Raw genomic sequence first — 27,374 nt, 5'->3', positions numbered from 1 at the left:
CATCCCTCCCCTGACCAGCAGTGGCTCTCCAGGGTCTCAAGCTGAGGTTTTTCACACCTATTTGCCTGGACCCTTTTTTGGAGATGCCGGGGATTGAACCTGGGACCTTCTGCTTCCCAAGCAGATGCTCTACCACTGAGCCACCATCCCTCCCCTGACCAGCAGTGGCTCTCCAGGGTCTCAAGCTGAGGTTTTTTCACACCTATTTGCCTGGACCCTTTTTTGGAGATGCCAAGGATTGAACCTGGGACCTTCTGCTTCCCAAGCGGATGCTCTACCACTGAGCCACCATCCCTCCCCTGACCAGCAGTGGCTCTCCAGGGTCTCAAGCTGAGGTTTTTCACACCTATTTGCCTGCACCCTTTTTTGGAGATGCCGGGGATTGAACCTGGGACCTTCTGCTTCCCAAGAAGATGCTCTACCACTGACCCACCGTCCCTCCCCAACACATTTAGCAAGGGACTCCTAAGATCAAAGGATGTGTTATTACATCCATACTGGAAACGTCATCTGTCTAAAGCAGGTCCGCAGAGAATCCAAGGATGAATTGTTTTGGATTAGTTCTGCTTGGAGTTTAAAAGTACCAAAAGTGACTGTTCCAATTCAAGGTCATACATATTGGGTGCATTTTGCAATATGCCTGCAAAACTGTTTCCGTTCCAGTTCAGATGGGAAAACTTAAATGTGGTTCACTCCCACAAGTTAGCAAGACTCTTTGGAATTTGATTTCTGCACATTTTGTAGCTGTACTACAGGTTAGTGTGTACCCAGCTGCAGGGAAGAATCAGGTTTTAGTGGCTCTAAGTGGATACGATTGACCATATTATGGAGTATGAATCATGGTATAAATCAGGTGGCCGAACTGTGGCTCTCTTACACACACTGAGTGGCTCCTGAGGCCCTCCCCACCCTGTCAGCCGGTTTGGAGAAGGCATTTTTTTAAATCACTTCTCCAGGGCAGCTTGGAGAATGCATTTAAAATTAAAGTTGCTTTCTTCTCTCCCCTTTCATCTTTTCCTCCCCTTCCCTTCTGCTCTCAAGCATCTGACGTTTATTCTATGTGGCTCTTACGTTAAGCGAGTTTGGCCAGTCATGATATAAATAATGATCAGTGTTAAGACTTAACCATTTTAATTCATGCTGTTTACTTATAGTGGATTGTATGAACTGCTGGAGCTTGCTCTTCTTGCTCCCTGGCCCTTTTTAGGGAAATCAAGGAAGCCAAGACAGAGCTTCACCCCTTCCCCAGCACAAAGAGCTTCCTGGGGGGAAATGGCATGCTGCTAATTCACATTTTCCATCCTGACCTGAATTTTCCAATATCTTTATTTGCTGATGTTTTGCTCTGTACATTTAGGTCATGCACCCAGTTGAGGGCCTGCCCTGCCCTGGATAGCCCAATCCATCCTGATCTCATCAGATCTCAGAGGTTAAGCAGGGTCAGCCTTGGTTAGTGCTTGGATGAGAGAGCATCCAGGAACTGCCTTTCCCTCCGATCATTTCTTGCCTTGAAAACCCTACAGGGTGGCCATAAATTAGCCTGACTTGCCGGCCCCCGCATCAGGTTTTATTCGGGGGGGGGGGGGCTTTTAAGCTTGATCTCTACTTAAATTTGACTTTAACCTCCAGCCCAAAGAAAGGAGGCTGCACCAAGGGAAACTAAGAAGAAGAAAAAAACAAAATGGTGCAAAGGAAAAAGTCTTTAATAATCATACAACTCCTGTGTGTTTCACATGCAGCTTTGTTAAGGGAATCTTGTGAGAACACAAAACTTAAGAGTAAGTTTAATACAGAACTTTAAATTTATAAAATGCAGGGAAAATCGTTTTTTCAGAGCATGTACGGAGTACATACCTATATAGTTGAACCAACATGGATCTATACTCGGAGCTTTTTTTTTCTGCTGGAGCCCACAGGAGTGGAGTTCCACCTAGGCTGGCCAGGGCTCCCGCTGGCCTGACCCGCCATGTGACAGCCAGGCGGTGTGGCCTAATATGCAGGCCAGGCGGTGTGGCCTAATATGCAAATGAGCTGCTAGACTTTTTCCAGATTTTTTTGCCCTCAACTCCCATCAGCCCCAGCCAGCATGGGAGTTGTAGGCAAAAAACATCTGAAGCGCTACCGTTGGCCACCCCTGGCCTATACTATGTAATTACAAAGGAATCTTTTTTTCAGATTGTTCCTTAATTAGGCATTAAAGAACCATACTGCCCTTTCAGATTTATTTTTGTATGGTTCCCATGCATGCACTTGGACAGAGATGCTCTCATGTAACCTTTTAGGGTACAGAGTTTGCAGTTTCAAACTCTATTCAGCCATTTTCCTCAACAGAATTCTGTTCTGTCTGTCAGATTTGAATATAATCCCCAATTTTTTTTAAAAAAAAAAAACCCCGGTGGGTTTGAGATTATGCTCTAAGAAATATTTTACTGGAGGTGCATCAGTACTTTCAGGAGATATATTAGTTTTATCTTCAGAGATTCCTAATTTAAAGGACTGCTTGTTTTACTAATATAAAATTTCCCACATCTACATGATATAGCGTAGATCATATGATCACTATCGCATGTTGTGAATTCTTTAAATGGTATTGTTTATTGTCAATAGGGTTAATAAAATACATCATGGACTATGTATTTTTACAAAAATGACCTGTCAGAAGACTGGATCCTGGTAAAACAGATTGTGAATTCTTTTTCTGATAACTGTTGCTTTGCCCTAAGAGATCTTTCAAGTTGGCTGTTTTTTATAAGCGATGGTAGAACTTCTGTTTTGCAGAGGGGTAGCATCCCGTGTGTTCCAGTTCTTATAAATGCTCTTTTTAAAGACTGCATTTACAGAATTGTAAATTAAATGGCATACAAGTCTTCCAAAGTCATTTTCTTTTTGTCCCTTAAAACCTTGCTTCTGTCTTCAGCTGCGGCCTTGGCAAGAGATGTTTGCAAGATTCACTGTGCACCTCTGTTGTCTGCCAAACTTTTCTGCAGCAACAAAGCCTCAATCTGAAACACCTGGAATCTAGTACAGTTTCTTCTAATTCTGAGAAACTGACCCAGAGGTGAATTGTTTCTCACATGTAGATGGTGGCTGTCTAAGGAAAGAATTCTTACCAGATGGTTTTTGTTCTGCATTTTATCAGTTTTGAAATAATGATTTAGTTTGTTTTATTAGATTTATATTCTGCCCTCCCCACCAAGGCAGGCTCAGGATGTATTAAATTTAGTTTTATATTTTTTTCTCACAATAGATTCTCCCTGATGAAGCTGCATGTGAAATGCATCGGGTTATGTGATTATTTAAGATTATTTTTCCCTTTGCACCTCTTTGTTTTTTCTGCTCTGTTTAACTTCCAGACAGCAAACGGAAGGAAGAAAAAAGTGATTTTTTTTTTTTTAGAGTGCAAGTACAATGGCTTGGATTGTAGATGCCTCTGCAAACCCCTTGGGGTCTTTCGGGAACCCCCAGAGTGCTTAACACCAGAGGAGTGAGGTCCATAGAGGAAGCCTGCCCCTTCTCTGGGGAGTGGGACAAGCAGAGGCACATCTGAAGAGCCAAGTAGTCACCTTTGGCCGCTAATTACTGATGAAATGTCGCTTGGCTGCCATTTCACATGGAGAGCAGCGGCTCGTGGGTTGAAGAGGAGTGGAGCTGGTTCTCCGGCCTCCACCCATCCCTCTTGCCCCCCCCCTCCCGGCATGAGTGAGGCAGAGGATGCCATGCTGCTCCTTGGCTTCTGAGCCTGCTTTAGTTGGACAAGGGGACCCCAGTGTGGTACCTGGGTGTGCCATAGTGCCTGCCAACACCTTTCCTGGTGTCCACTCAGTATCTAAAAAGTAGAGGGGGGGCAAGCGGCTTCTGGTTGGCCGGGCAGTTTAAAATCATGTTTCAGCTGCCGCCGCTACAATATTGGTTTGATGCTCTCTGGTTCTTTTCCAGTGTATTTTTAAAATCTATGCCTCGTGTCCCCTGTACTTGGGCTGCTTCTGTGTGTGTCCTTGGCTCCATGCATCCCCCCAGTGGCCATTTCGTGGCTGTGGCCCCCCCCCCACCTCGAGTCAGAACTCCAAAGGAGCCCACAGGCCTGGGTTAGACTCTGTGAGAGCTGTCTGTCGAGCTTTCTTTTGTGTACGTGGCTTATATTTGAGGCGGGGGGATGCACACTGTTTGGAGCAGAAGATGGCGGCCAGCTCCCCGGCCTGCCGCCTTGTTTGTGGGGCTTCAAAGCACTGCTTGTGCTTCAAGACCCCGACCTGGAGGGTCCAGGCTGGCCCAGCCTCGCCAGATCTTTAAGAGCTTGAAGATCCGTACTGGGATGGGAGACTCTCAAGGAAGATGAAGGTTGTTATGCAGAGGCAGGCAATGGGGGGCCACCTCTGAAACTTCTTTCCTTGAACACCCTACGGGGTCACCATAAGTCAGCTGTATCTTGATGGGGGGGGGGGAGTTTGTGGCTTTCCAGAGGCTTCCTCTGACATCTTGCAGGGCTCTTGAAGCACTTGGGTCAGGTCCAGAGAGTAGCGTTACTGTGAGGGTTGCCAGTCTCCAGGCGGTGGCTGGAGATCTTCTGGATTTACAGCCGGTCTCAGGTTATAGAGAGAGTTCCTCTGAAGGAAACGGCTGTTTAGAAGGGAGATCCAATGGCATTATGCCCTACTGAGGTCCTTCCTGGCCCCAAACCCTGCCCTCCTCAAATTCCCTCCGCAAAAAAATCTCCAGGAATTTCCCAAACCAAAGCTGGGAACCCTAATTACCGTGGGAACAAGCTAAGACTCCCATCTTGGTAATGTTGGACTTTGCACATAGGGGATTGTCCCTGGTACCTCCACCTGTGGCTCTGAAATGGACCTTGCTGCCTTTCTACCGCTTCCAGGCCCTGGGACACCTGTGGGGAAAAGCCCTTAGCAGGCACCTGAGGCTCATCAACTCCACGCTGGGAGGTCCAGTCCCCCCCCCCCCAAACTCTCAGGTCTGGAAGTGGAGTCTAGATCCTGCCAACCTGTTGGGCCACTGATTGTCGTTTTTTAGGCAGGTGTGTGTGGGTGAGAAAAGAAGTCTGTTCTGGTACCAGGGTTCAGTAGCTGACTTCCCCAGAGGTCCTACAGTCTATCAGAATGCAGGGGCTGGTATGCAACAAACACCAATGGAAAGATTTTCCCCACAGTTCTCTCCCTCTTCCCCCAGAACTCCTTTTTGACTCCCCAAGAAAGGGGTGAAGAGCCATGCCATTTTGATGTGCTGCGTTCAGGATGGGAAAGGGTGAAATTTCCTCCTCCTGCCAGTGGAGCAGTGTTCACTGAAGGGGGTGGAGTGGTGACTTCCCATTCTTCACTGCAGCCCCCTTGACCCACCCAACTGTTCACGCTGGTCTGGCAGCCCTAGAAACACGCCATGCTTGCTGAGAGGCCTGCATGACATGGAATGCAAAGCACATTCCTTTACCCATATTTCTGGGGCAGCAAGCTCTGCCTTGTCAACGCTTGTGCTTTTTAGTAAGTTGTGGGGACTTTTTTCACACCCAAGAAAATGCTGAATGCAACCGTCTGTGATGTGCCATAGAATTGCTACAATTGAGTGTAAAGTTCCCAACAATTTGCAGCCGTCTTTATGGCACCCTGCAGGGTTTTCAAAACAAGAGGTGGTTTGCCACTGCCTGCCTCAGTGTAGCAACCCTGGTCTTGCACGGTGGGCTCTCCTCCAAGGACTAACCAAGGCCGATTCTGCATAGCTTTTGAGATCTGATGAGACCAGGCTAGCCTGGGCCATCCAGTCAGAGCGGCAGGATGAGTAGCCAGAAGCGAATACATATCAGACCATATTTTCCCACTAGTCTAGCAACCTTCAAGTCTTCCTGCTTTCCTTATATATTGCCGTCTGCTGGTTTGAGCAGCAGTAATAACCCTGTTGGGTTATAGGCAAGCCCCCATCTCCAACCTTTTACTGCTGTGGCCCTTCTGACCCAAATCTCGCCTAAATAAAAATGCACCTGCAAAGCTTCTGGAAAGGGCCTTTGTTTGGCTGTCACCTGCATATCTCATCTCTTCTTGCAGGTCTTTGCGTTCCACTGGAACCAAGACTATAATCTTCTCCCTTTTTGGTCCAGTTCCTTCTTTTGGGTTTTTTGTCCGTTTTTGATGCTCCTTTCTTTTTTAACCTTGCATTCTTAATTCTGATTATGTAGGAAAATGGTAAGAGAAGGCTGTAGATGCGTGGCTTGGTATTATGGGAATACATCAAAGGAGGAGGGATAAAAACCCTACCCCAAAACTGAATTGGGTACCACAAAGGTTGAGCGAGAAAAATGTAAACGTGAATTAAAATAAGTCAGTTTACTGTATAGTGTATTTAAAATGTAAGTTTAAAACATATTCCTTGAATTTAGCCTCTCGAGCAGGGGTTGGGAACGTTGGCTCTCCAGATGTTTTTTGCCTACAACAGTTGTAGGCAAAAAACAACTGGAGAGCCAACGTTCCCTACCCCTGCACTAGACTGAAACCACTGAACTAAGTTGTCCTCAGTGTACATTGTAAAATACAAATGAATATCCACAGGTTGATGGCATTTTTTAAATTTGTATCTTGGGACCCATAAGTTACATATGACTTGCCTTGGTGAAAGTCTTGGATCCTTTGCTGTTCATGCACCTTGCAGCACAGTTAGTTTTCCTGGCACAAGTAGCAGGAGTAGCCTCAGGCAATGTGACTGGAGAAATATCTGTGCTCTGGTGGTTTGGAGTGGAAGCTCAAATAAATTAAAATCCCTGCCTCCCAGTGTATATGTAACAATTCTATGCATTTCCAGTGAAACCATCAGCAGGAACGTCCAGGAAATACCCTTGTAGCTCATTCCACAGTGTCTTGGTTGCCGTTTTCCCCTGAGAGGGCTTTCAGCCTTCCATGTTTTTGGCAGCTAGTGAACAGATCCTCAGCAGGAGAAGCTGTTCCTAATGTGCAGGTGTAGGGTAGTGGTTAAGATCTCATGCACTGATTTTGTGAGCTAGCTGCATGGTATCCCAGAGCTTTTAATGACAGAACAGGATACCGTATTTTTCGGAACATAAGGCGCTCCGGACCATAGGACGCACCTTCCTCCTGGGGAGCGATCCGCTGCCTCTGCCTCCAATCCCAGTGCTTCCCCCACACCTGCCTGCCTGGCTCCAGCTTCTTCCAGCAAGCGCTGGGATCGCTCCACGCTGCCACCACCGCAAACCCAGCGCTTCGCGAGCGCCAGCTGTGGAGAGGGCAGCGTGCTTCCTCCATGCCTGGCTCCAGCTCTGACGCTTACAGCAAGCGCCAGGATCGCTTCCTCTGCCCTCCGATCCCGGCACTTGCTGTAAGCATCAGAGCTGGAGCCAGGCAGACAGGCACGGAGAAAGCACGCCGCCCCCTCCACAGCCGGCGCTCACGAAGCGCTGGGTTTGCGGAGGGGGCGGGTGCTTCCTCCGTGCCCGTGCCTGTCTGCCTGGCACTGGGATCGGAGGGCAGAGGGAGCGATCCTGGCGCTTGCTGTAAGCATCAGAGCTGGAGCCAGGCAGGCGCGGGGGAAGCGCCGGGTTCAGAGGCGGAGGCAGCAGATCGCCCCCCCCCCCGACGAAGGAAGGTACCTTCGCTCCATAAGATGCACACACTTTCCCCCCCACTTTTTGGGGGGGAGGCGGGGTGCGTCTTATGGTGCGAAAAATACGGTATCTGGGGTACCAGATAGCAGCCTGTCCATTTCTACTCCCCCACCCTGCACTTTATCAGCCTAATCCTTAAAAAATACTGTCAATTCTGTCACAATCCAGTTGCATTGCAGCCAGAAGAATATATATAGCTGATTTGCAAAATGATCAGATCTGTGGATACTTAAATCTAGAGATCAGAACCGTGGATAGACAAGACAGATCTTTATATAAAACTGGAAAAAGCCCTAGGTTTGCATAAAAATGAAGTCTACAAAAAAAAAAAATCCATTGAGAAGGGAGGTTAAGGACCCAAATAGTAGATGCAGTGGTATTGCCAGTATCAGGAGCTTTTAGAGACGGGACGGAAGAAACAATGGAGTGAATGAGATGCCTCTCCCACAAGTCCTTGCAGGTTCTTAGCTATTATCTATACCAGTGGTCCCCAACCTTTTTGGTTCCGGGGACCAGCCCCAGGGCTGGCTTGCCAACCAGGGCCAGCAGGGTGAAGGCACCCAATTCAGCCCCCCCCCCCCCCCAATGGCATATCCTCCTCCCTCCTTCACCCCCTGAGCAGCCTCGCCACCTCCTCCCGTTTTCCTCCTCCCTCCTTGCCCCCCCTCACAGCCTCCCCCCCCTTTTCCCCATTTTAAGGCTGGGGAAGGGGCCATGAAGTGCCTCCCAGGCTGACATTCCCCCGCCAATCAGCTGATGGGCGGGAAAGCCACTGCTGCAGCAGCAGCAAGTGATGCTGCCCTTGTCTCCTTCCCTTCCCTTGCCTTAAAATGGTGAAAATGGAGAGAAGAGGAGGTGCTACGTGGGGGGGGGGGGGTGGCGGCGAGGCTGCGCAACCCATTTCAAACAGGCCACAGCCCGGTAACGGTCCCCGGCCCGGGGTTTGGGGACCTCTGATCTATACGTTGTTCAAGTAATTATTAAGTTTTGGAAACCTTTCCCAGAGCAAACGATGATAAACAGCAATTAAAACTCTAATTCTGCCAGCAGTTGCGGTAAAGACTTTCTGGGAATAATAATAATATTTAATTTATATCCCACCCTCCCTGCCAAAGCAGGCTCAGGGTGGCTCACAACATAATACAAAATACAAAGATTACATAATAAAACAACAATCTACAACATTGTACAATTTCCTTAAAATGGGAATGAGACCCATTGAATAGACCTGAGTAGGATTTTGACTTGTCCTTAGCATTGCTCTCTGAGTCTCTTCCTGAAATTGATGTGCCTTGTCCATTCATGTTCAGCAGGCTTAGAAGGATGTAACTGCTCAGGATTGACCTTTTATCAAGGTCAGCAGTTCGCAGCATCTTGGTCATTTGCCAAACTTTGACAGGCTGCTTTGACAGTGAAGGTGATTCTGGACAATGCTGGGTTTCTGCTATTACTTGAATAGAAGTAGATTCTGGATTAGAGTATAGATTGGAGTTTATGCAAGCTTGGGCAAATGATCGACTTGAGCATATGGATTTTATATAGCCCACCACCAATTTCATAATATATGTTCCCCCCCCCCCAAAAAAAATTGTTATCATCTGACAGTTCTGCCAAATATATATATATATATATATATATATATATATATATATATATATATATATATATATATATATATATATATATATATATATATAAAATCTGCCTTTACTTGGGAACAATTCCAGCATTTCTTATCTTCAGTTGGATAAACTCAATTTATTATGGTATCAATTTGCATCCATAAGAAATTCCATCCAATCAGTAATACCACAAACAAATATTGTATCCCACTCAGAATTCTTGGCAGTATTCATAACTAGAATGCTGCTGACTTAGCCACCTGGTGAATTTAACTGGCTCAACTCCTTTGAATGCAAGGCTGATGGAAATAGCGCAATGGTATTAAAAAAAAAAAATCACTACTGCAGCTGAGTTGCAAGAACTGAGATTGAAACAACATGGCCTTGTACAATAAGCAGCTATTGCGCAGGCTCAAAGCTGCTTGACACAAATGCTGGCTTGGAGTAATGGTGTGATGCTGTAAATTGGCTCATACTGGGGAGACTGTTTTCGTTTTAACCACATGCTTTCCCAAATTGGAGGCAGTGGCAGATCAGTAGTGGGGGTCAGGCAGCTGTTGATAGAAGCATCGAAATAGATGGTCCAATTGTTCTCTTTACTGATGTCAGTACAAATATGTATCCGTAATTGTGCCCAGCTCCCTTTGAACCAGTTCACACTATTACACCATGACTCCGGGAATATTGTCTACCAATGGAAATAGCAAAATAGCGGCAATTCCAATTTTTAAAATGGTGAACATGGGGCAAGCTGTTCAAATGGAGAGCGTCAACCAGCACTATGGCTTTCAGCATGCAGGGACAGGCCGTGTCGTCATGCAAAACAGACACACCCTGGACACCTCCAACAGCTCAGTCGGCAAGCAGATTGTTGACTGAATCGGCAGGTGGTGGAACATGACTGGTGGTCTCGGTTAGTTTTGAATTAACTCCCTATCATTAGCCAACAAGATAAATATTTGAAACAACAGCAACTTTTGATGCCTTCACTGAATCTTTACTATCTCTTATTAGAACTAATAATGATATCTAGAGTGTTGGTGCAAATAATTTCAGAATTTCGCCATTTGTAGATGATACTTCCTGCTGCTTCTGTTCATGCAGTACTCGATTTAATTCACGACCTTGTAGCAATAGACTGCATTCTTTAAACTATTGTGCCTGACTACATCTGATGAAACAAAGGGCTATTATTCCACGGTATCAGCTAACTTGAGATTCAAAGCCAGTCAAACATTGATAAAGACAAAGGGGACTAAAGAGCATCATTCAACAATCCACTGCGGGTGATTTAAGTCTTGCCTGAACCATCACACCAGGAATTTCAGATGACTAGCGCCGGGGTCCCCGGGGTCATTCCTGTGAGCACCGCAGGGCCTGTGGACACCTTTCTTGATGCCCTCCCAAGTGTTTGTAGAGGGGGAGGGATGAGCTGGGGCCCTTGCCCTGCAGGGCTTCTGATTGGCCACTAAAGATCCAGTTGGTTCTGCAGATTAAAATAATGTTTCAGCGGCTGCTGCCACCACAGTGTTTGTCTTATTTGCTCTCATTTCTCTTCCCAGTTATATTATTTCAATTGCCACTCATCTCTCCTATACTTGGGCTTCCTCTGTGTGTTTGCCTCTGTCTCCTGTGGCAGCCATTTTGTGGCTGTGCCCACCACCCAGAATTCCAAAGGTGCCCACCAGCACAAAAAGGCTGGGGACCCCTCAACTAGCATAATAAAACACCATTTGCTTTGGACCTTGGTTTTCTGCATGGTAGGTTCAGCCAGTCTTGTTCTGGGCATACTCTGTCAAAAGTTAATGACAGCTAATTAAAGCAGAAAACGGTATGAGAATAATGGCAAACTCTCGGAATAACATTAATCTTGAGGGCTGTAATATCCCCAAACCAAGAGATGGTTGCTTTGGTGCAGGCAGAAATTCTGTCTTCAGAACATGCCTTTCGTCAGCACCTCCACCTGTCCCACTGCGGTTCTTCAGGGGCATTTTGGCCTGCAGTTAGAGGGGGCAGGCTAGAAAGTTGTCCTCCGGTGGATCCAACCCCAACGTGGCTCCAACTGGGAAAATATATATAATTTCATGAGCCTTGCAAAGATCTCGCACATTATTTCGTAACATATAAATAACTTACTTGATTTTGAAACCCATGTGAACTGATACTGTGAAGTAAATAATAGGTTTTGATCTATCAGATATAGACATGTGCGGTAGTTTGATTTCTGTTGCCCCAAAGTGAGAAAGTCAGAAGTGAGAAAGCAACACTTTTGTGGGATCTTCTAAAATGTAATAACGTAGTGTTTTTAACTGATGACAATTTGTTCAATAAAAAACCAACCCAGATAATAATTTCCAGTCTATGAAGGTAACAACTAAGGCCAATCCATCCTAAAAATGAAAAACCTGACAACATATTTTTCCAGTAAATGCATGAGATAATTGTTTTCCAATGTAGTTTGGAGGTTAGACGTTACATCTTTCACAATTTTATCTACTCATAGAGTTGGAAGAGACCTCCAGGATCATCTAGTACACCCCCTGCACAATACCCCCCCCCCCATGAAACTAAACAAGGGTCGGATCCAGGGTAAATTTGGAGTTCTTCTGCTTCTGCCCACCAGTTTCCATCAAATGCTACACCTGGCTGGGAGAGTGTGGACCCGAGTCATGGGATTTGTGTCTGCAGTAGGAATGGTGAATTTGCAGAAATTGCTAGTTTAGTCTGGATCCAACCCATACTGTCTGAATTAGGGATTTGAACACCGTTCACTTTTTGATCACATCCAGGTTAGATTACAGCATTATATTCAGCATAGTACTGCTGCAGAAGATTACTCAAAAGTTTTCATTGGTTAAAATGCAAGAGCTAGACAGCTAGCAGATGTAACTAACTCATTCATGTCATCCATCCGAGTTACAAACCTTTACACTAACTGCCAGTTTGCTTCTGGGTAGCTGTTGACCTGTGGATTCCTTTGTAGCCTTGGACCACAATATTTGCCCACTCAAGAGCCAAAGCTCTCTTCGTCACGTATCAGACAAAAGGAGCTGGACTCTTGGAAGCTTCTACCCAGAAAACCTTGGTGGATTCTTAAGGTGCTGCCAGACTTGATTCTAACTATTGAACTTAAGGGTTTTGAAGATCGGCCTGCTTTATTACCCGTTTTAAACTGTTCTGTTGTCCTCCCCCCACCGCCTGCCACCTCAGGTATTTTTTTGTAGAGACACGTTATAAACACTTTAAACAATGTTTTTTTAAAAAAAAATCTAAACAAGAAAGCAGTTGTTTCAAAACACCATGCCACGTTAAAACCGGTAGTTATCCCGGAAAAATTTATTGTAAAATAATCTGTTGAATAAGCAAGGTATCTGAGAAATAAAACACACACCTTCACTGGTTCATCTGTGCCTGTGTGTGTTTGAGCAGAGGGGGAATCAGAGAATAGATGTTTAATAGTAAAGAGGGCTCCACCCTCCCTTGTATGAGGAAAAGGTAGCAGAATGTGCCCAGGGGACACAGAAAGGTGCTCCTGAGTACCTGGGCCAAGTTCTGCAAATGGCCGATGGATGTCCAGTTCTTTGTATGGGCCTGCAGAGGTCACAAAGAGCCAGTTTTGTGCTTTCTAGCTTGTCTTGATGCCTGTCCGTCTTGAGGAAGACGGACAGGCATTTTGCAGCACCAAGAAAAATCCGAGGGGTTGTGGCAGAGACTACAATAAAGGTGTTGTTCTTGTTGACTTTGCAGGAATACAAGCACAAGCTAGCCAGAGTCTCTCAGGTACGGAAGGAGCTCAAGTCACGCCTCCAGAGCCTTCCGGACCTCTCGAGGCTCCCCAACGTTACAGGAAGCCAAGTGCATCTTCCATTTGCCGGGGATGTTTACAGCGACGATTGACATTCAGACGCTCTGCCGGGGTCAGGTTAACGGATTGATATTATTTTTGTATGTTTGTTCAGAATAGCCCTATGTGTTCTAATTTATATGACTTGTTAAATGTTGGTTAATTCTTTTACTGACAAGTGGTGAAACAGGTACTATGTTTGTAAGAGGCAGCATCAGTGTATTATGTTAAAGAAAGAGCAATTATTGTAATTATCTTTTGTACTCACTTTGATTAGATGCCTCCCCCATTAGAAAATGGGTTCTACTTTGATTTTGCCTACATGCACCTCCTCAGACGTCGTTCCAGTAACATAAAGCAAAGTGTTCATGTTAAGAATTTGCAGTTCAGCTGCAAGTGGGAAACCAGGGAAATGGATCCTTTTGCTTATAAAAGATAACCCCTGAAATGATGTCTGAAACACGAGTCATAGGTCCCCTTCTCGGGAAAAAAAATAATTTACATAATATGCTGTTATTAAAAATGTTTGAACGTGAATGTAAAATTGTATTAAATACATTGAATGACCAAAAATGACCATATTTAATTTTCAAAGTATTGTGCTTTAGCATTTTAATCTGATAAAAATGATATTTTGTCTTCTCTTGGGAGGTGAGTTTTATATACTGGAAGGCCATTCCCCACCCCTGCCTCCTCGGCAGGCTAAACCTCGTTACACAGTTTTACACACACTTGCCAGCAAGGGAGTATTTTGCGTATGACAATAAGATACAGATTGGGATACATACCTCAGTGTAGCTTGCTTCTGCATACACATGCTTAGGATTACACTGGTAAAACCTGAAAGTGCTTAAATTGGGGGCCCCAACATTTAGAAAGTGGGTGGGGCTTTTGAACTGAGGACTTCTTATTGGCCATGGGAGCTCTGGTGGGCTGTGCAGATTTTTAAAAAGTTGCTTAGGCAGCAGCCTGACCACCACTGCACAAGGAGCTTCACTGTGCGACTGAAGGCTTGTGTAGGCAAGGAAATAGTTTTCAACAATATATTAATGTTAAACGGCATCCTGTTAAACAGGGCTTCTGATTGAAACGTGGAAGAGTTACTACTCGAGTTACGCGTGACCTCACTCCCTAATATTTTCGGTCTTCTTATAGCAGGTATTTTGTTGTCAGCTTCATTTCCTATTGTGGCCATTTTGTGGTTGGACCCCCACTACCCTTAGCCAGAATCCCAAAGGCTGAAAAAGTTTTGGGCCCCCAGCGTTCAATGTATCGGGCACACAGCCATGATATTTTAGAATGATCCATTTGTTAGGGGGAAGATTCCTGGGACAGATTCCTTTCTCTAATGAGGAACTGTTGGGTCACCAAGGAAGGCTGCTGCTCCTGTTAGAAATGCATTCATGCTGTGCAAGGTTATGTGAGTGAAGCAGTAAGATGGGAAGACCTGCCTTCCATATTATGAGGGACATGGTAAGAAGTCACACCACTGCCTTGTCATCTGGCAGAACAACCTTCAACCTTCTCCCCAAATTAGGGCTAAGTATTTTATCTTCTGAAAGACACTGGATGCCAATGGGTGAACAATCTTTTTTTGCACCAAGCATGCTAATTTGAATATGGCTGTCTTAAGTATGATGAAGTACAATTGCTGTTTATGGATAAGGCAACAATGGCTCCAGTACTTTCTTTAGTTGCTTCTCCTTTGCAGCACCCACAGTGGTTTACACCTCTGCATAGCGACCCTGGACTTCCTTGAAGTCTCCCATCCAAATAATAGCTCAGGTGGAAACTTTGCTTCCAAGATCTGAGATCAGGCTAGCTAGGGCCAACCAGTCCAGGTAGCTGTGTTAGTCTGGAATATCAACCACAATTATAGCTGCTTATATTACTTGTTGTGTGCTATTTTGTAAAGTTTGGGAATTATCCAGCACAGTTCATTATGTGCACATCCAACTACTTTCAGTGAGTTTATGTGCTTAAATAGAAAATGTACTTTGAATTATGTGTAGTTCCTGGAAAATGTGAGTTGCACAATATTTGTCCATGTGCATAACACTTCTTACATAACTGATAAGCCATATTTAAATGTTACCATCCTTCTTTCATTAAAATATGTAGAAAATAGATGAAAGCAACATTCTTTATAAAGCATCAGGAAAGTTGCATTTATATTTTGCTCAGATTTTCCAGCTTATACCAGTTCTATAAGGATCTTCTTTCTGGATGGAAAACAGTGTATCAGCTCCTGAAATTTGTCTTTACCCCCCCCCCCCCAAAAAAAAACTAGACACTCAAGTACACAGAAGGTAGAACAGGCTAACCCAAGTTGATTTTAGCTGGACACAAAAGTATTTAGCTGTATTCTGCCCAGTTATGTTAACTCACAGTAGGTAACTGAGATTTATTTTCAGCAACAAAGGTTTACCTAGATAGATTCTTTAAAAACTGAACTAGTTCTAGGGCTGCCTTCCACAAAACTAAATTACTAACCGGCTGTTGTGAACGTCAAGTGAAACCAGAGTTTCAATGACAAACTCTTTTAAACTTACTGAGAATATTTAATCATGGAATGAAAGGGGAATAATCAGTACAATAGCTGAGCTTATGAATGTGCACCAGCTAAACACAGTGCTGAACTCATTTAACAAGGTGAATGACAGGTCAATGGTAATCTCAAGTAGCATACATAGGATCAAAGCAGCTGGGCTGTTATATAAATGCTGATGAATAAAACTTAATCAAATATAACAAACTGATACAGAGCTGTCTCAAATAATCATGTTATTAGTGGGCAAATATACAGGGAACTATTTAGGGGGAAAAGAGAAATATCCCTTGCATGTTGATCTGTTGCCAATACTCAAGAAACTCTTCAAGGTATGGAAGCTCCATGTGATCCCCCCCCCCCCCTTTGAGAAACTGTTTAACAGAACTATCAAGAGTACAGTGTTGCTAAATATTACTTTCGATTTAAAAAAAAAATCATATTTACCTTCGGCAAAAATTCTACAAGTCTGTGAAGTATTCAGGGATAACCAGATATGTGTCATTGCAAGCACAAGCTGTTCAGTTTCTAAAACTAAAAAGAATCCTGTCTTAATAGTTTAACATATTTAACATAACAGTCGGAAACAACTGGTGCTTGCACAGGGGACTACCTTTACCTTTTACCTTTATAAACTTTATAAAGGACACAAACACAATTAATTTAAAAAAAAAAAAACACCCTTAAAACATGCTTTAAAGGTTAGCACTTGTTGGTCTTAAAGGTGCTTTTTTTGTATCTTCCATGGGATCCAGGGAACTGGGCAAAGGAAACTCTGGCCCTTTCCTTCCTTTCTCCCCCAGGGGACCAGGAGGAGAAAGGGAGGCTTGGCTCAGTAGCTCTGCTGTGTGATTGAGAGAGCTTGGAAAAACAAGCTCTGCCTTCCTCAGCTTCCTCCCTGAGGGAGGAGCCTCAGCCTATGGAGAAAATGCAGAAGGAAACAACAGAGAGGGAGAATGAAACAGTTAACAGCCAGTTGCATGGGGGCCTGATAGGAGCCCTCTGGGGGCCTGATTTGGCCCCTGGGCAGCATGTTTTGACACCCCTGATCTAGACTCGTCTGTTATTCAACCTCTATTATATATAAATAAAACTCTCAGTGCCTGCTGCTGTGAATACAATAACATGCTTTGGTGTTGTGTCCCTCCCTCCGTCCCCCAAGGTGCTCTGGTGTGGATGGAAAATGTGCTTAAACCATCAAGAGCAGCCGCACTATGCTGATGCAGAATTCACACCCACGCGGAAAAGTTACCAAACGGTTGAGTAATTGACTTTAGCAAGACCACTCTTTGAGCAAATCCCAAATGCATTCTATAACGCTTAATAATACCATTACCAAATACTTGGACTGTTGTAATCATTTCTTAATAAGTCCGTCTTATCTTTCTTACTGTTAAGAAGTCTTGATTCTGGGATCCAAAGATTTAATTTTGGTTCAAGCAGAGGTCTGCAATAGCCCAATGGTGTTTTTTGAAATTACCTTTGCTTTCCAAAGCTCTGTGATGGGGTGGATGGAGATGGTGGAGCAGGTCCTCCTGCCTGAGATAAACAGGGTCAAACTACTTTCATAATTACAAATAATAATTATTGTATTGCAGTCTGTGTTAGTAAAGCCAGGAGATCCTAAGATTGTCTTGCAGCCAGAAGTTCTAGCTCTTTTAGCATTGTGCACCACTAGGTGGCGAGGTAGACTTGTTTTTACGGCAAAAGACATTTCAGAGGTGGTTGGCCATTGCCTGCCTCTGTGTCAAGCCCCTGGTATTCCCTGGAGGTGGCTTGTCCAAATATTAGCCAGGGGTGACCCTGCTTAGCTTCTGAGACTTGACAGGACTGGGCTAGCCTGGGTTACCCAGGTCAGGGCTCTACTTTCAAAGTTGTCTGAATACCTGTCATTCATCATGAGTGCTCCAGGGAGCATGCTCATGTACATAAATTCTGCTGTTTTGTGTAGAACTATTCCACTACCAGAACTTGTCGTTTCCATCCTCTTAAGAGCATGTTTTCATACTGAAAATAATAAAGTGCAAAAAAATTTACTGTGCTGTTTTATTGCATTGCACTTGCTCCTCTCCCCCACTGCCCACCCCCACCCAGCAATCAAAGGCCAACTGTACTTTGAACACGCTAGATACAGTCTGTGAAGAATATAGTCAATATTTCCAAGTGGCAGACACCATTCAAAGAAAAAACACCGTATTAACTCAATGTTCTGAGAACGGATGTATTTTTAAGTACAGCTTCAACTGGAAAAGCAGCACACACACCCCCACTCTCCACTATTCCCAGCTCCATCAGGAACAAAGCTGCTCTCCTATGTGCCCAAATGGCAATGGTTCGCTTGGATACTTGTCCTCACCCAGTTATGACTTTATCATAGAACTACAGAGCTGCGGTGTTACACGACAGGACTCAGGTTGCTGCTAATTGCCATTCTTTAGTTTATCCCAAATAGTTACACTGTTATGGCTGCAAGTGAAGCTCACTGAAGAGATCAGCAGTTATTCTATTTCAGTTAAATACAAAACCTGGACGAATTCAAAGACACTTCCTCATGCTGCTGCCCAGTCCACATTCTCTGCCTCCCCAGTGGCTGTCTTTTGGCCATCAACCACACATTAGGGGAACGGATCCTGGACCCCGAAGCCACATGCCGCTTGGCCCGAAATTACACATCTGGTTCCAGACGCAGTATGGGCAGCCACTGAAATGCCAAAGGCACCCTAAGAAAAAAGGGAGCCTCTTTGGCCACAAGCAAAAGATCTTTGAGAAGGGATGAGGCCCAGCAGAATCTCTGGGGTGGGCAGGGTCTCCATAAGCAATCGGCTCTGTGGGAGAAGATCTTGAAATACCGCAGATCCAGAACCATGTAGAAATCCATATCTGGGTCCAGAAAATGAAACAGGCGTAATATATTCCTGGAAATTCTGTTAGCAGTTCAGCAGCACCAATTTGGTTGTGGTCGCACTTCATAAATAGTCTTCCAAGCCAGCTCTACACAGACCACACGACAGTATTCCCAACGTGAGCACTTCTACCAATCAATGATCCCCCTACAAACAAGGTACCACTTCTGGGAACAGATTCCATTCCTTCACTTTTCACAGCCTCAATTATGGTGTGTTAAGATTTTACAGTGAAGTTAAGAAGTTCTTGAAGTTCCCTTTATCATTTTTTTTGTTTTCTTCAAGGCGAAGCAGTTTCTTCAATCGAGTGAAGTTAGCTTTGGCATTCCTGGGACTGCTGGAGGAGAAATGAGGTGTTGATTGTCCAGGTGTTGAAGTTCTGAAATGGAAGATTATATCAAATTTTAAGAACTGTAAATAATTGAATTGACATTTATAAATATTAGGTGCAAAACAAATGCTTGCATAAACAAATAGTCACATTAAAATGATTATATATTTCAAAGGAAACATTCATATATATTCACACTGCCAGAACAATCTTGCAGGTCGAAGTAACAGAAATAGACTAAAAAATTAAAAATGAAACTGAACCACAAACTTATTTTGGAGCTTGTGGCTTTCAGCTGATATACAGAGAATGATTCTGCTCTCTGGAGGGCTGATTTTAATGGTTTCATTATGTGATTTTATCTTGTATGTTTTAAATTGTTAGCCACCTTGGCTGCCCTTGTAAGGGCACAAGAAGTCGGAAAAGAAATTTTGCAAATAAATAATAATTTGTTAATGTTCCTAAATCCCTTTCTGCTAGAATACCATGGAAAAGTGCATATAAGCCAGTGTAAGGTTGAATGGAATTGGGGAGTGGATTCAAGGGAACAATATTATTGCTAAGGAACAAGCAGACGAGAAATTAGGAGCCCATATCAATTGGTATCCATACCTTCAGATGGTCCACTCTCTTCAGAGGAAAGAAACTATTAGATATGAATTGATGCCATTTGAGGTCCTGCTTAAAGAGGAGGGCATTGGCAAGAAAGGTTTGCTTTCTAAAATATATAATTATTTAATTGACTCTCTTCATTCATATCCATATCCACCCTCTTATATTAAAAGTTGGCATTTAATGCTATCTCAAAGGCTAGAGGAAAGCGATTGGGAAATGCCCAACTATGTCAAATTTTTGGAATAAAGTGTTAGAGCAAATAAAACATATTTGATCTAACCATTCCAGCAAATCTTAAACTTCTTTTATTTGATATCTGGCCTGATAAATTTGTGAGTAAAAATCAGAAATCTTTAATCTTGACAATGTTGGCGATAGCTCCTATGACGATCGCTAAAAACTGGAAACCCCCACACCGACGATTGAAATGTGGTATGATAAGTTATGGGACCAATATGTAATGAGTAAGACAATGGAAAAACCTTTCTTCGAAAATGATACTGATTTGGCGATAGATTATAATTTGCTTTGGGCCCCTGTTTTGGAATTCTTTGGGAATATTTCCTTTTTGTCTAATAGAAGGAATTGTAGGCTATTTCTTAATACCTAACATATTATGTATTATTTTTGTAAACCGTTTGCTATATGCATCCAATGATCTCAACTGGATTCTTGTATGTTAGATTTATATTTTTATTATTTATTTTCCCTATGCTCCCTTTGTATTGGATTAGATTCAATAAAATAAAATCCATCTTTTAAAAAATAAACCAGCGTAAGGGACACCTGTACTCTGTCATCAGGAGGCTACCAGTGATGTAACCCTTAAGGCCAGAGAGACTGCCATCAAAATAATGGAAGAGACTTGGCAGAGCTGGGAATGTGGCAGGAGAGGAAAGGACGCCAGTCTGAATCCTGTGCTCGCAGGAATCCAGCCCAGGGAGAACCTGAAGTTGCACCTGCCAAAGAGGTGAGGTGAGGAAGCACATACATCAAAGTCAACGATGGGTCCCAGAAAAATGTCTCCTCTCCAGCCACAGTGGAAAGTATGGCTTCCCTAGATTTGCGCTGAACTACGGCATAATGCCTATGAGAATCAGCAAACTGACACAGATCTTGTATATTAAATGTCATAGAGTTGCAATAAGTGCACAGAAGGAGGAAGGGACTTCTGTGAGGGGGCATCTTGCACAACAGAAAGAATGAGAAGGGCAAACACTTCACGTACAGCATGGTATAGTCTGGTCTCATCAGAACTTGGAAGGGAGGCCCCCAAGGAAGACTGTGCAGAGGAAGGCAACGGCCAACCGCCTCTGCTTCTCCCTTGTCCTGAAAGCCCCTTGCTGGGGCAGCTGTCACTCAACAGCAGTTACATATGTAAACATGACTGCAGGCACCAACGTCCACAAGAAACTCAGCTCCATTCCTGCAGCTGGCCCTTCAAGGACAAGGTACTGACAGCTGCATCCTGCCCAGGGGCACGGACCGTTTCCCCACATTGTGGCTGACCTCCCTCTTATGCATCATAGAGCAGCTGTGTCCCTTGTGAACAGTATGGAGGGGGCAGGGCTATCGGGCAGACATCCTCAAACCCCGATGGGCCCCCGTTCTTCTCCAGTGTCACATTCAAGAGGGCAGCCACCTTGGTCTGAAGCAGCAGAATGAAGTTTGAGTCCAGCAGCACTTCTAAAATCAATGCAGCTTTTGTGTGCAAAACCCTTTTTGGTCTTGAAAGTGCCACGGGACTCAAACTTTGTTCAAACAGGGAACACAACTGCTTATATTAATAAACATGAGGAACTCTTAACAGTAGCATGCAGTGGAGTCCCTATAACTTGCTTTGGTTTGCAGCTCATTGCTGGGAATGGGCTATTTCCGCTGCTGTCACAGTTCTCTCAGAGCTCACTCATAAGGTGACTCTTGTGGGGAGGGGAAGGGAAGGCAATTGTGAGCTGGTCTGAGACTCCTTAGGGTAGAGAAAGGAAAAGGAAAGGTCCCCTCTGTGCAAGCACCAGTCATTTCCGACTCTGGGGTGACATTGCTTTCACAATGTTTTCACGGCACACTTTTTATGGGGTGGTTTGCCATTGCCTTCCCCAGTTATCTGCACTTTCCCCCCAGCAAGCTGAAGACTCATTTTACCAACCTTGGAAGGATGGAAGGCTGAGTCAACCTTGAGCCAGCTACCTGAAAACCCAGCTACCGCCGGGGATCAAACACAGGTTGTGAGCAGAACTTAGGATTGAAGTACTGCAGCTTTAACACTCTGTGCCACGGGGCTCTTTAGGGTAGAGAAAAGCGGGGCATAAAAACCAACTCTTGTCCTTCATTTGTGGACTAATCTCTCATCCATGATAATGAAGGGCTATCAACTCCACAAAAGGTTAAGGGAACTCTTGGTAGACATGGCTGTAGCCAATTTTTTATTTTTTTTTTTGCTTATTAAGCTCAGAGGACCTCAAGTATGGTGACTGGTTGGTTATTTAAACTATCTATTTTTGCTGTATCCACTGTGACGTTGCTCAAGGCCTGTAGGCTAAATGAGCACTATTTCTTTCAAAAAAAAGGTCGGAGACCCTTGACCTATCCTGGCTCTATAAACTGGAAATATATACCTGGAACCTGGCGACAGTTTCTTTCTTTGAGATCCTGAGTTACTGCAGCTAGAAGGCGTGGTTTTCTTAAAAAGTGATGGAGTCTCAAAGGCTGAGGTTGTCACAGTCCAAGATCTTCTATTTTTTCCATTGCATCTGGTTGTTTTCTTGCATATATTGCAAGTGATTAGCTACAGAGAGAAGAAATGAAAAAGGCAGCTATTAAACCTGCCACTGCTAAAAATGGATGTCTGCTGCAATTACTAATCTTGTGAGAATTCATGTCAGCAACAGCCTGCTCAAAATGCCTTCAGAAGAGACAGCAGATGAAGTTTCATCTTTTTGTCACATCACCATCATTGAAGCTGCTCCAAAAGCGGGGGGGGGGGGGGGGGAGGGGGAATAAAGAAGCAAGAAAGGCAGAAGTGTTGCAAAGCAGGAAAGGACAGAGGGAAGATCAAGAAGACACAGTAACTGATTTGGAACCATTGGAACAAGGGCTACTTCCCCAGCCTCCATGAAGCTTGAAGAAAGTTTCTCAGGATTCTGTGGATAAGAAGCCTGGAGCTTCTGCTCCCCAATATGGGAAGAGGAAGGTGGTGGTGACTGGAGACTCCTTGCTCAGACGGGTGGAGCCCAAAGTGTGCCGACCAGACTTATCATCCCGAGAGGTCTGCTGTCTGCCGGGTGCACGCATCCAGCACGTGACAGAAAGGATTGGAAGACTTATCAAGCCCACAGATTACTATCCTTTCTTGTTGATCCACGTGGGAACGAACGATACTGCCCGTAATAGCCCTGAACGTATTAGAAAAGACTATGTGGCTCTGGGTCAGAAGGTGAAGGAGCTGGGCGCACAGGTTGTGTTCTCGTCAGTGTTTCCTGCTGAAGGCCATGGCTTAGGGGCTGGGGCTGCACAAGTGCTGCCGGCACTGGGGAGCTCCAATTCACTGAGGGAACCATGAATGCCAACATGTACTGTGACATACTGAAGCAGAGCATGATCCTCTCCCTTCGGAGACTGGGCTGCAGGGCAGTATTCCAACATGATAACTACCCCAAATACACCTCCAAAATGACCACTGCCTTGCTAAAGCAGCTGAGGGTAAAGGTGATGGACTGGCCAAGCATGTCTCCAGACATAAACCCTATTGAGCATCTGTGGGGCATCCTGAAATGGAAGGTGGAGGTGCGCAAGGTCTCTAACATCCACCAGCTACATGATGTCGTCATGGAGGAGTGGAAGAGGACTCACAGTGGCAACCTTTGAAGCTCTGGTGAACTCTATGCCCAAGAGGGTTAAGGCAGTGCTGGAAAATAATGGTGGCCACACAAAATATTGACACTTTGGGCCCCATTTGGACATTATCACTTAGGGGTGTACTCACTTTTGTTGTCAGCAGTTTAGACATTAATGGCTGTGTGTTGCGTCATTTTGAGGGGACAGCACATTTACACTGTTATACAAGCTGTAGATTCACTACTTTACATTGTAGCCAAGTGTAATTTCTTCATTGTTGTCACATGAAAAGATATACTTAAATATTTACAAAATGTGAGGGGGTGTACTCACTTCTGTGACATACTGTACATCTTGTTGTACATTACCCAGATCCTGACACTAGCGAGGATAGGGTGATCCATCAAACAAACAAACAAATAAATGGCATAATAAAAAATTCTGATTTGGCACTGCATCTAAACCATAATTGTATATTTAGAGGAGTAACACTAACTTTTGTAATATGAATTTTCCATACAGCATTTCTGACACACACCCTCAGTGAATTTCCCTATTTTCTCATCAGAATTTTGAGTCACACGATATGTCTTCAGCCTATAAGCCATGGTGTAGAGATGCTTCACAAGACAGGAAGAATTATTTTGTCCCATGTGACAGTGACATGTATTCTTACCAGAACATTTTTTGATTCCTTGTATCTCTTCAGCAGCTTTCCTTGCTTGAAATTGAGTTTGTATTTATTTGCTTCTCGATGAAGTAATTTCTGTATCTGTGGAGTTATTCTCATTTTGGGCTTTAGACGTACCCTGTGGTTACCAGGAAGAAGAAACTGGAAACAGAAAGGGCACACTTGGCCTGCATTGTTTGTCTTTTTGCCTGCAAATAATAGAAGTGACATTAGGAAATTGCTCCTTTCCCCAATATATTTTATTGATTAGCCCTGGGTTTCTCAAACTGGGGTTGGGGACTTATGAGGCTTCTCTCCCTTTCCTCAGACTCACAGGCCTAGTAACATCCAATGACAGAATGTTAAAAAAAACCCAGCAAGAACCCAAGAATTCCACATCTAAAAGAGAATTATGTATAGACGCCCCGATGATAGATAAGAATTGGTAGCAAGAGTCCAGTAGCACCTTAAAGACTAACAAAATTTGTGGCAGGGGATGAACATTTGTATGTCACCGCTCAGTTCTTCAGATCTGGAGTGAGTAGGTTTAACAAACGCCCCTACCTTGCCAGACATGTCGTTAGTCTTTAAGGTGCTACTAGTCTCTTGCTTTCTGTTCTGAGGACTTGCTTGCATCTGCTACCAACCCTGGCAGCCCAGGGAATCAGTGACCACAAAAAAAGTAATGATGAAGGAACCCGCATCTTAGCACTGAGCCTTGTACTCCCAGGGATGAAGCCCCTCTGCTGGTTAACAAAGCAGGTTTCTCGTGTGACCCACCTTCTATGTTGCTGAGTGTCCATCTGTAAAAAAGGCAAAAAAAAAAGAGTGAGTATAAATGAGTACCAGTTCCACTGAGCCTATAATTTCTGTTTCATAGATACAAATAGTCATCATTGTACTTTGCCTTTTGAGCAATCCAAGTAGATTTTCTCAATCATCATAAGAACATAAGAGCAATCCTGTTGAATCAGCCCAACAGTCCTAAATTAGCAATCTGTTTCCCACAGAAGCTGATGAGATGCCTCTGAAGGCCTCCCCAGAGTCACAAAGCCCTGGCATTCAGAAGCACAGTGCCTCTGCAAGTGGAAGTTCATCAGCAGCCATTAATATGCCTGTTTTCCATATGGGCTAACAACTGTCCTCTTACATTAATATTGTATGACAAGTAAAGGGTACCTCTATTGGAGGTGCTAAACAGGAGCGTTAAACTTCTAGCTTGGTAAATATGCCATTCACACTGTCTATGAAGCAAAAACAACTCCCATCAAGGGAATACGTACTGCTAAGCATAAGCATTCGTGGGATATGGCTGGAGAGCATGCAGAGCAGATCTGGGTCTTGTCAGTGCATTGATGGAAACTTTATAAGAACATCAGAGAAGCCATGTTGGATCAGGCCAATGGCCCATCCAGTCCAACACTCTGTGTCACACACTGGCCAAAAAAATTATACATACATACGTGTATGTATATATATATATATATATATATATATATACACATACATACACACACACACACACATTGTGGCTAATAGCCATTGCTCCATATTTTTATCTAACCCTCTCTTGAAGCTGGCTATGCTTGTAGCTTCCACCACCTCCTGTGGCAGTGAATTCCGCATGTTAATCACCCTTTATGGCAAGGGTAAACACTTCACTTTCTGTGAAGGATAAATGGTGGAGCTGGACAATCTAATCCATGACACATTTTAGGTCAACTCTTTCCACTACCCTTTTCTTCTTTCTCCCACAATTTTTCAAGCTGCAAGGTCTATAAAGGAAAACTGGCATGAAAACTCTGTAGATTTATCTAGTTCAAAACTGTAAAGGGCTCTGATTTGCACGTGCCCTGATCCCTCCCACTTATTAGGCAGCACGGGATAGTGGTTAGCCTCAGTCTGGGAAACGGGTTTAAATCAGTGCCTGAAGCTACATTTACCGGGTGGCCTCAGGCCAGTCCCCTCTTCCCCTAACCTGCGTCACAACAAAACGGAGATGCAAGTGGAAATAAAATGCCCCCACAAAAAAAGACCGGCTAGTTCAGGCTTCAACACCCCAAGATTTGAGGGTGGAGTCTGGGCGAGGGGGGCTTAGGAAAGGGACGGGCCTTGGAAGGCAACAATGGCCATGAAGTCCGCCTTCCGTTCCCCGCAGAAGGGGAGGAAATGTTTTAAACAATTAACGAATCACGAGGCGCCCTCTTGCAATTGCGGGAGCTCTCCAGCCCCCGCCTGGAGGCTGGCAACAGTGCCGGCTGCCTGCGCTGCCCCTCCCCCCCGGAGGTCCTGCTGGGGCTGCGAGGCCTTACCGCAAGAACCGCGCCTGGGCCGGGCACGCCGCCGCCATCCGCCCCGCCGCCGCCTCCAGAAAGCGCCGCGTCCCCATCCCGCTCCTCAGCCGCCGCCGCAGGAGAAATCCGGGCTCCAGGCGCCGGAAGCGGAAACAAAGGGCGGGAGGGGACGGCAGCGTCTGCAGCACCTTTCCGGACGGGGACAGGAGCCTCGGCGCCAAGGTTCCGGGGCCGGAGGGTGCGGCTTGTCGCAGCTGTACGTCACGGGGGAGGGGGTCCATTTTTCCAGCGTTCTGTGGCTGGAACTTCCAGGCAGGATCCTGCTTGAGCCGGCCAGAGGTCGTTCCTGCAGCCTGCAGAGAGGGCGGCGTGCCAGGGCCGCAGGCGCCGGGGCTGCAGCCGCTCTTTGGGGCGGCTGGCATAAATGGACCCGGCAGGGGATGGGATGGGATGGGGCTGCCCTGCTGGAGCAGTTTGGCGTAGGGTTGCCAATCCCCAGGTGGGGGCGGGGGATCCCCCGCTTTGGAGGCCCTCCCCCCGCTTCAGGGTCGTCAGAAAGCGGGGGGAGGGGAGGGAAATGTCTGCTGGGAACCCAGTTATTCCCTATGGAGATTTATTCCCATAGAAAATCATGGAGAATTGATCCATAGGTATCTGGGGCTCCAGGGGGGGGGGCTGTTTTTTGGAGTAGAGGCACCAAATTTTCAGTATAGCATCTAGTGCCTCTCCTCAAAATACCCCCCAAGTTTCAAAAGGATTGGACCAGGGGGTCCAATTCTATGAGCCCCCAAAGAAGGTGCCCCTATCCTTCATTATTTCCTATGGAAGGAAGGAATTGAAAAGGTGTGTCGTCCCTTTAAATGTGATGGCCAGAACTCCCTTTGGAGTTCAATGATGCTTGTCACAGCCTTGATCTTGGCTCCACCCCCAAAGTCCCCAGATATTTCTTGACTTGGACTTGGCAACCCTAGTTTGGCGGCGCAGCCACTCACGCGAAAGGAGCTCTGTCTGCCAAGCACACGGAGCCGTCCAAGAGCAGAACGAAGAGGAACGAGACGTTCAGCGGATCGTGGGATTCATTCGGCGGCTGTAGAACCC

General features: G+C 45.0%; 2 protein-coding genes across 2 annotated transcripts in view; one reads left to right on the top strand and one right to left on the bottom strand.

Annotated features, from left to right (window-relative positions):
• RPRD1A (regulation of nuclear pre-mRNA domain containing 1A) overlaps positions 1-13,654 on the top strand; it is a 38,257-nt gene extending 24,603 nt beyond the window's left edge. Inside the window, exon 7 of the mRNA XM_060247837.1 lies at positions 12,985-13,654. Within this exon, the coding sequence (XP_060103820.1) occupies positions 12,985-13,134 (150 nt within the window). The 3' untranslated portion in view covers positions 13,135-13,654. The remainder of the gene's footprint in view (positions 1-12,984) is intronic.
• A 4,007-nt stretch (positions 13,655-17,661) lies between these two features.
• On the bottom strand, positions 17,662-26,483 carry C10H18orf21 (chromosome 10 C18orf21 homolog). The gene is made up of 5 exons (XM_060247840.1): positions 26,295-26,483; positions 24,763-24,785; positions 23,989-24,191; positions 22,094-22,263; positions 17,662-18,911 (listed from the first exon to the last, which is right to left on the bottom strand). The coding sequence occupies exons 1-5, from the start codon at positions 26,369-26,371 to the stop codon at positions 18,758-18,760; spliced, it is 627 nt and encodes a 208-aa protein (XP_060103823.1). The 5' UTR covers positions 26,372-26,483; the 3' UTR covers positions 17,662-18,757.
• Positions 26,484-27,374: the final 891 nt, after the last annotated feature.

This window comes from Heteronotia binoei, chromosome 10 (genome assembly GCF_032191835.1).
Source record: "Heteronotia binoei isolate CCM8104 ecotype False Entrance Well chromosome 10, APGP_CSIRO_Hbin_v1, whole genome shotgun sequence".
NCBI lineage: Eukaryota > Metazoa > Chordata > Lepidosauria > Squamata > Gekkonidae > Heteronotia > Heteronotia binoei.
Note: the sequence above shows the minus strand (reverse complement) of the source record. Positions and strands in the feature narration are given on the sequence as shown.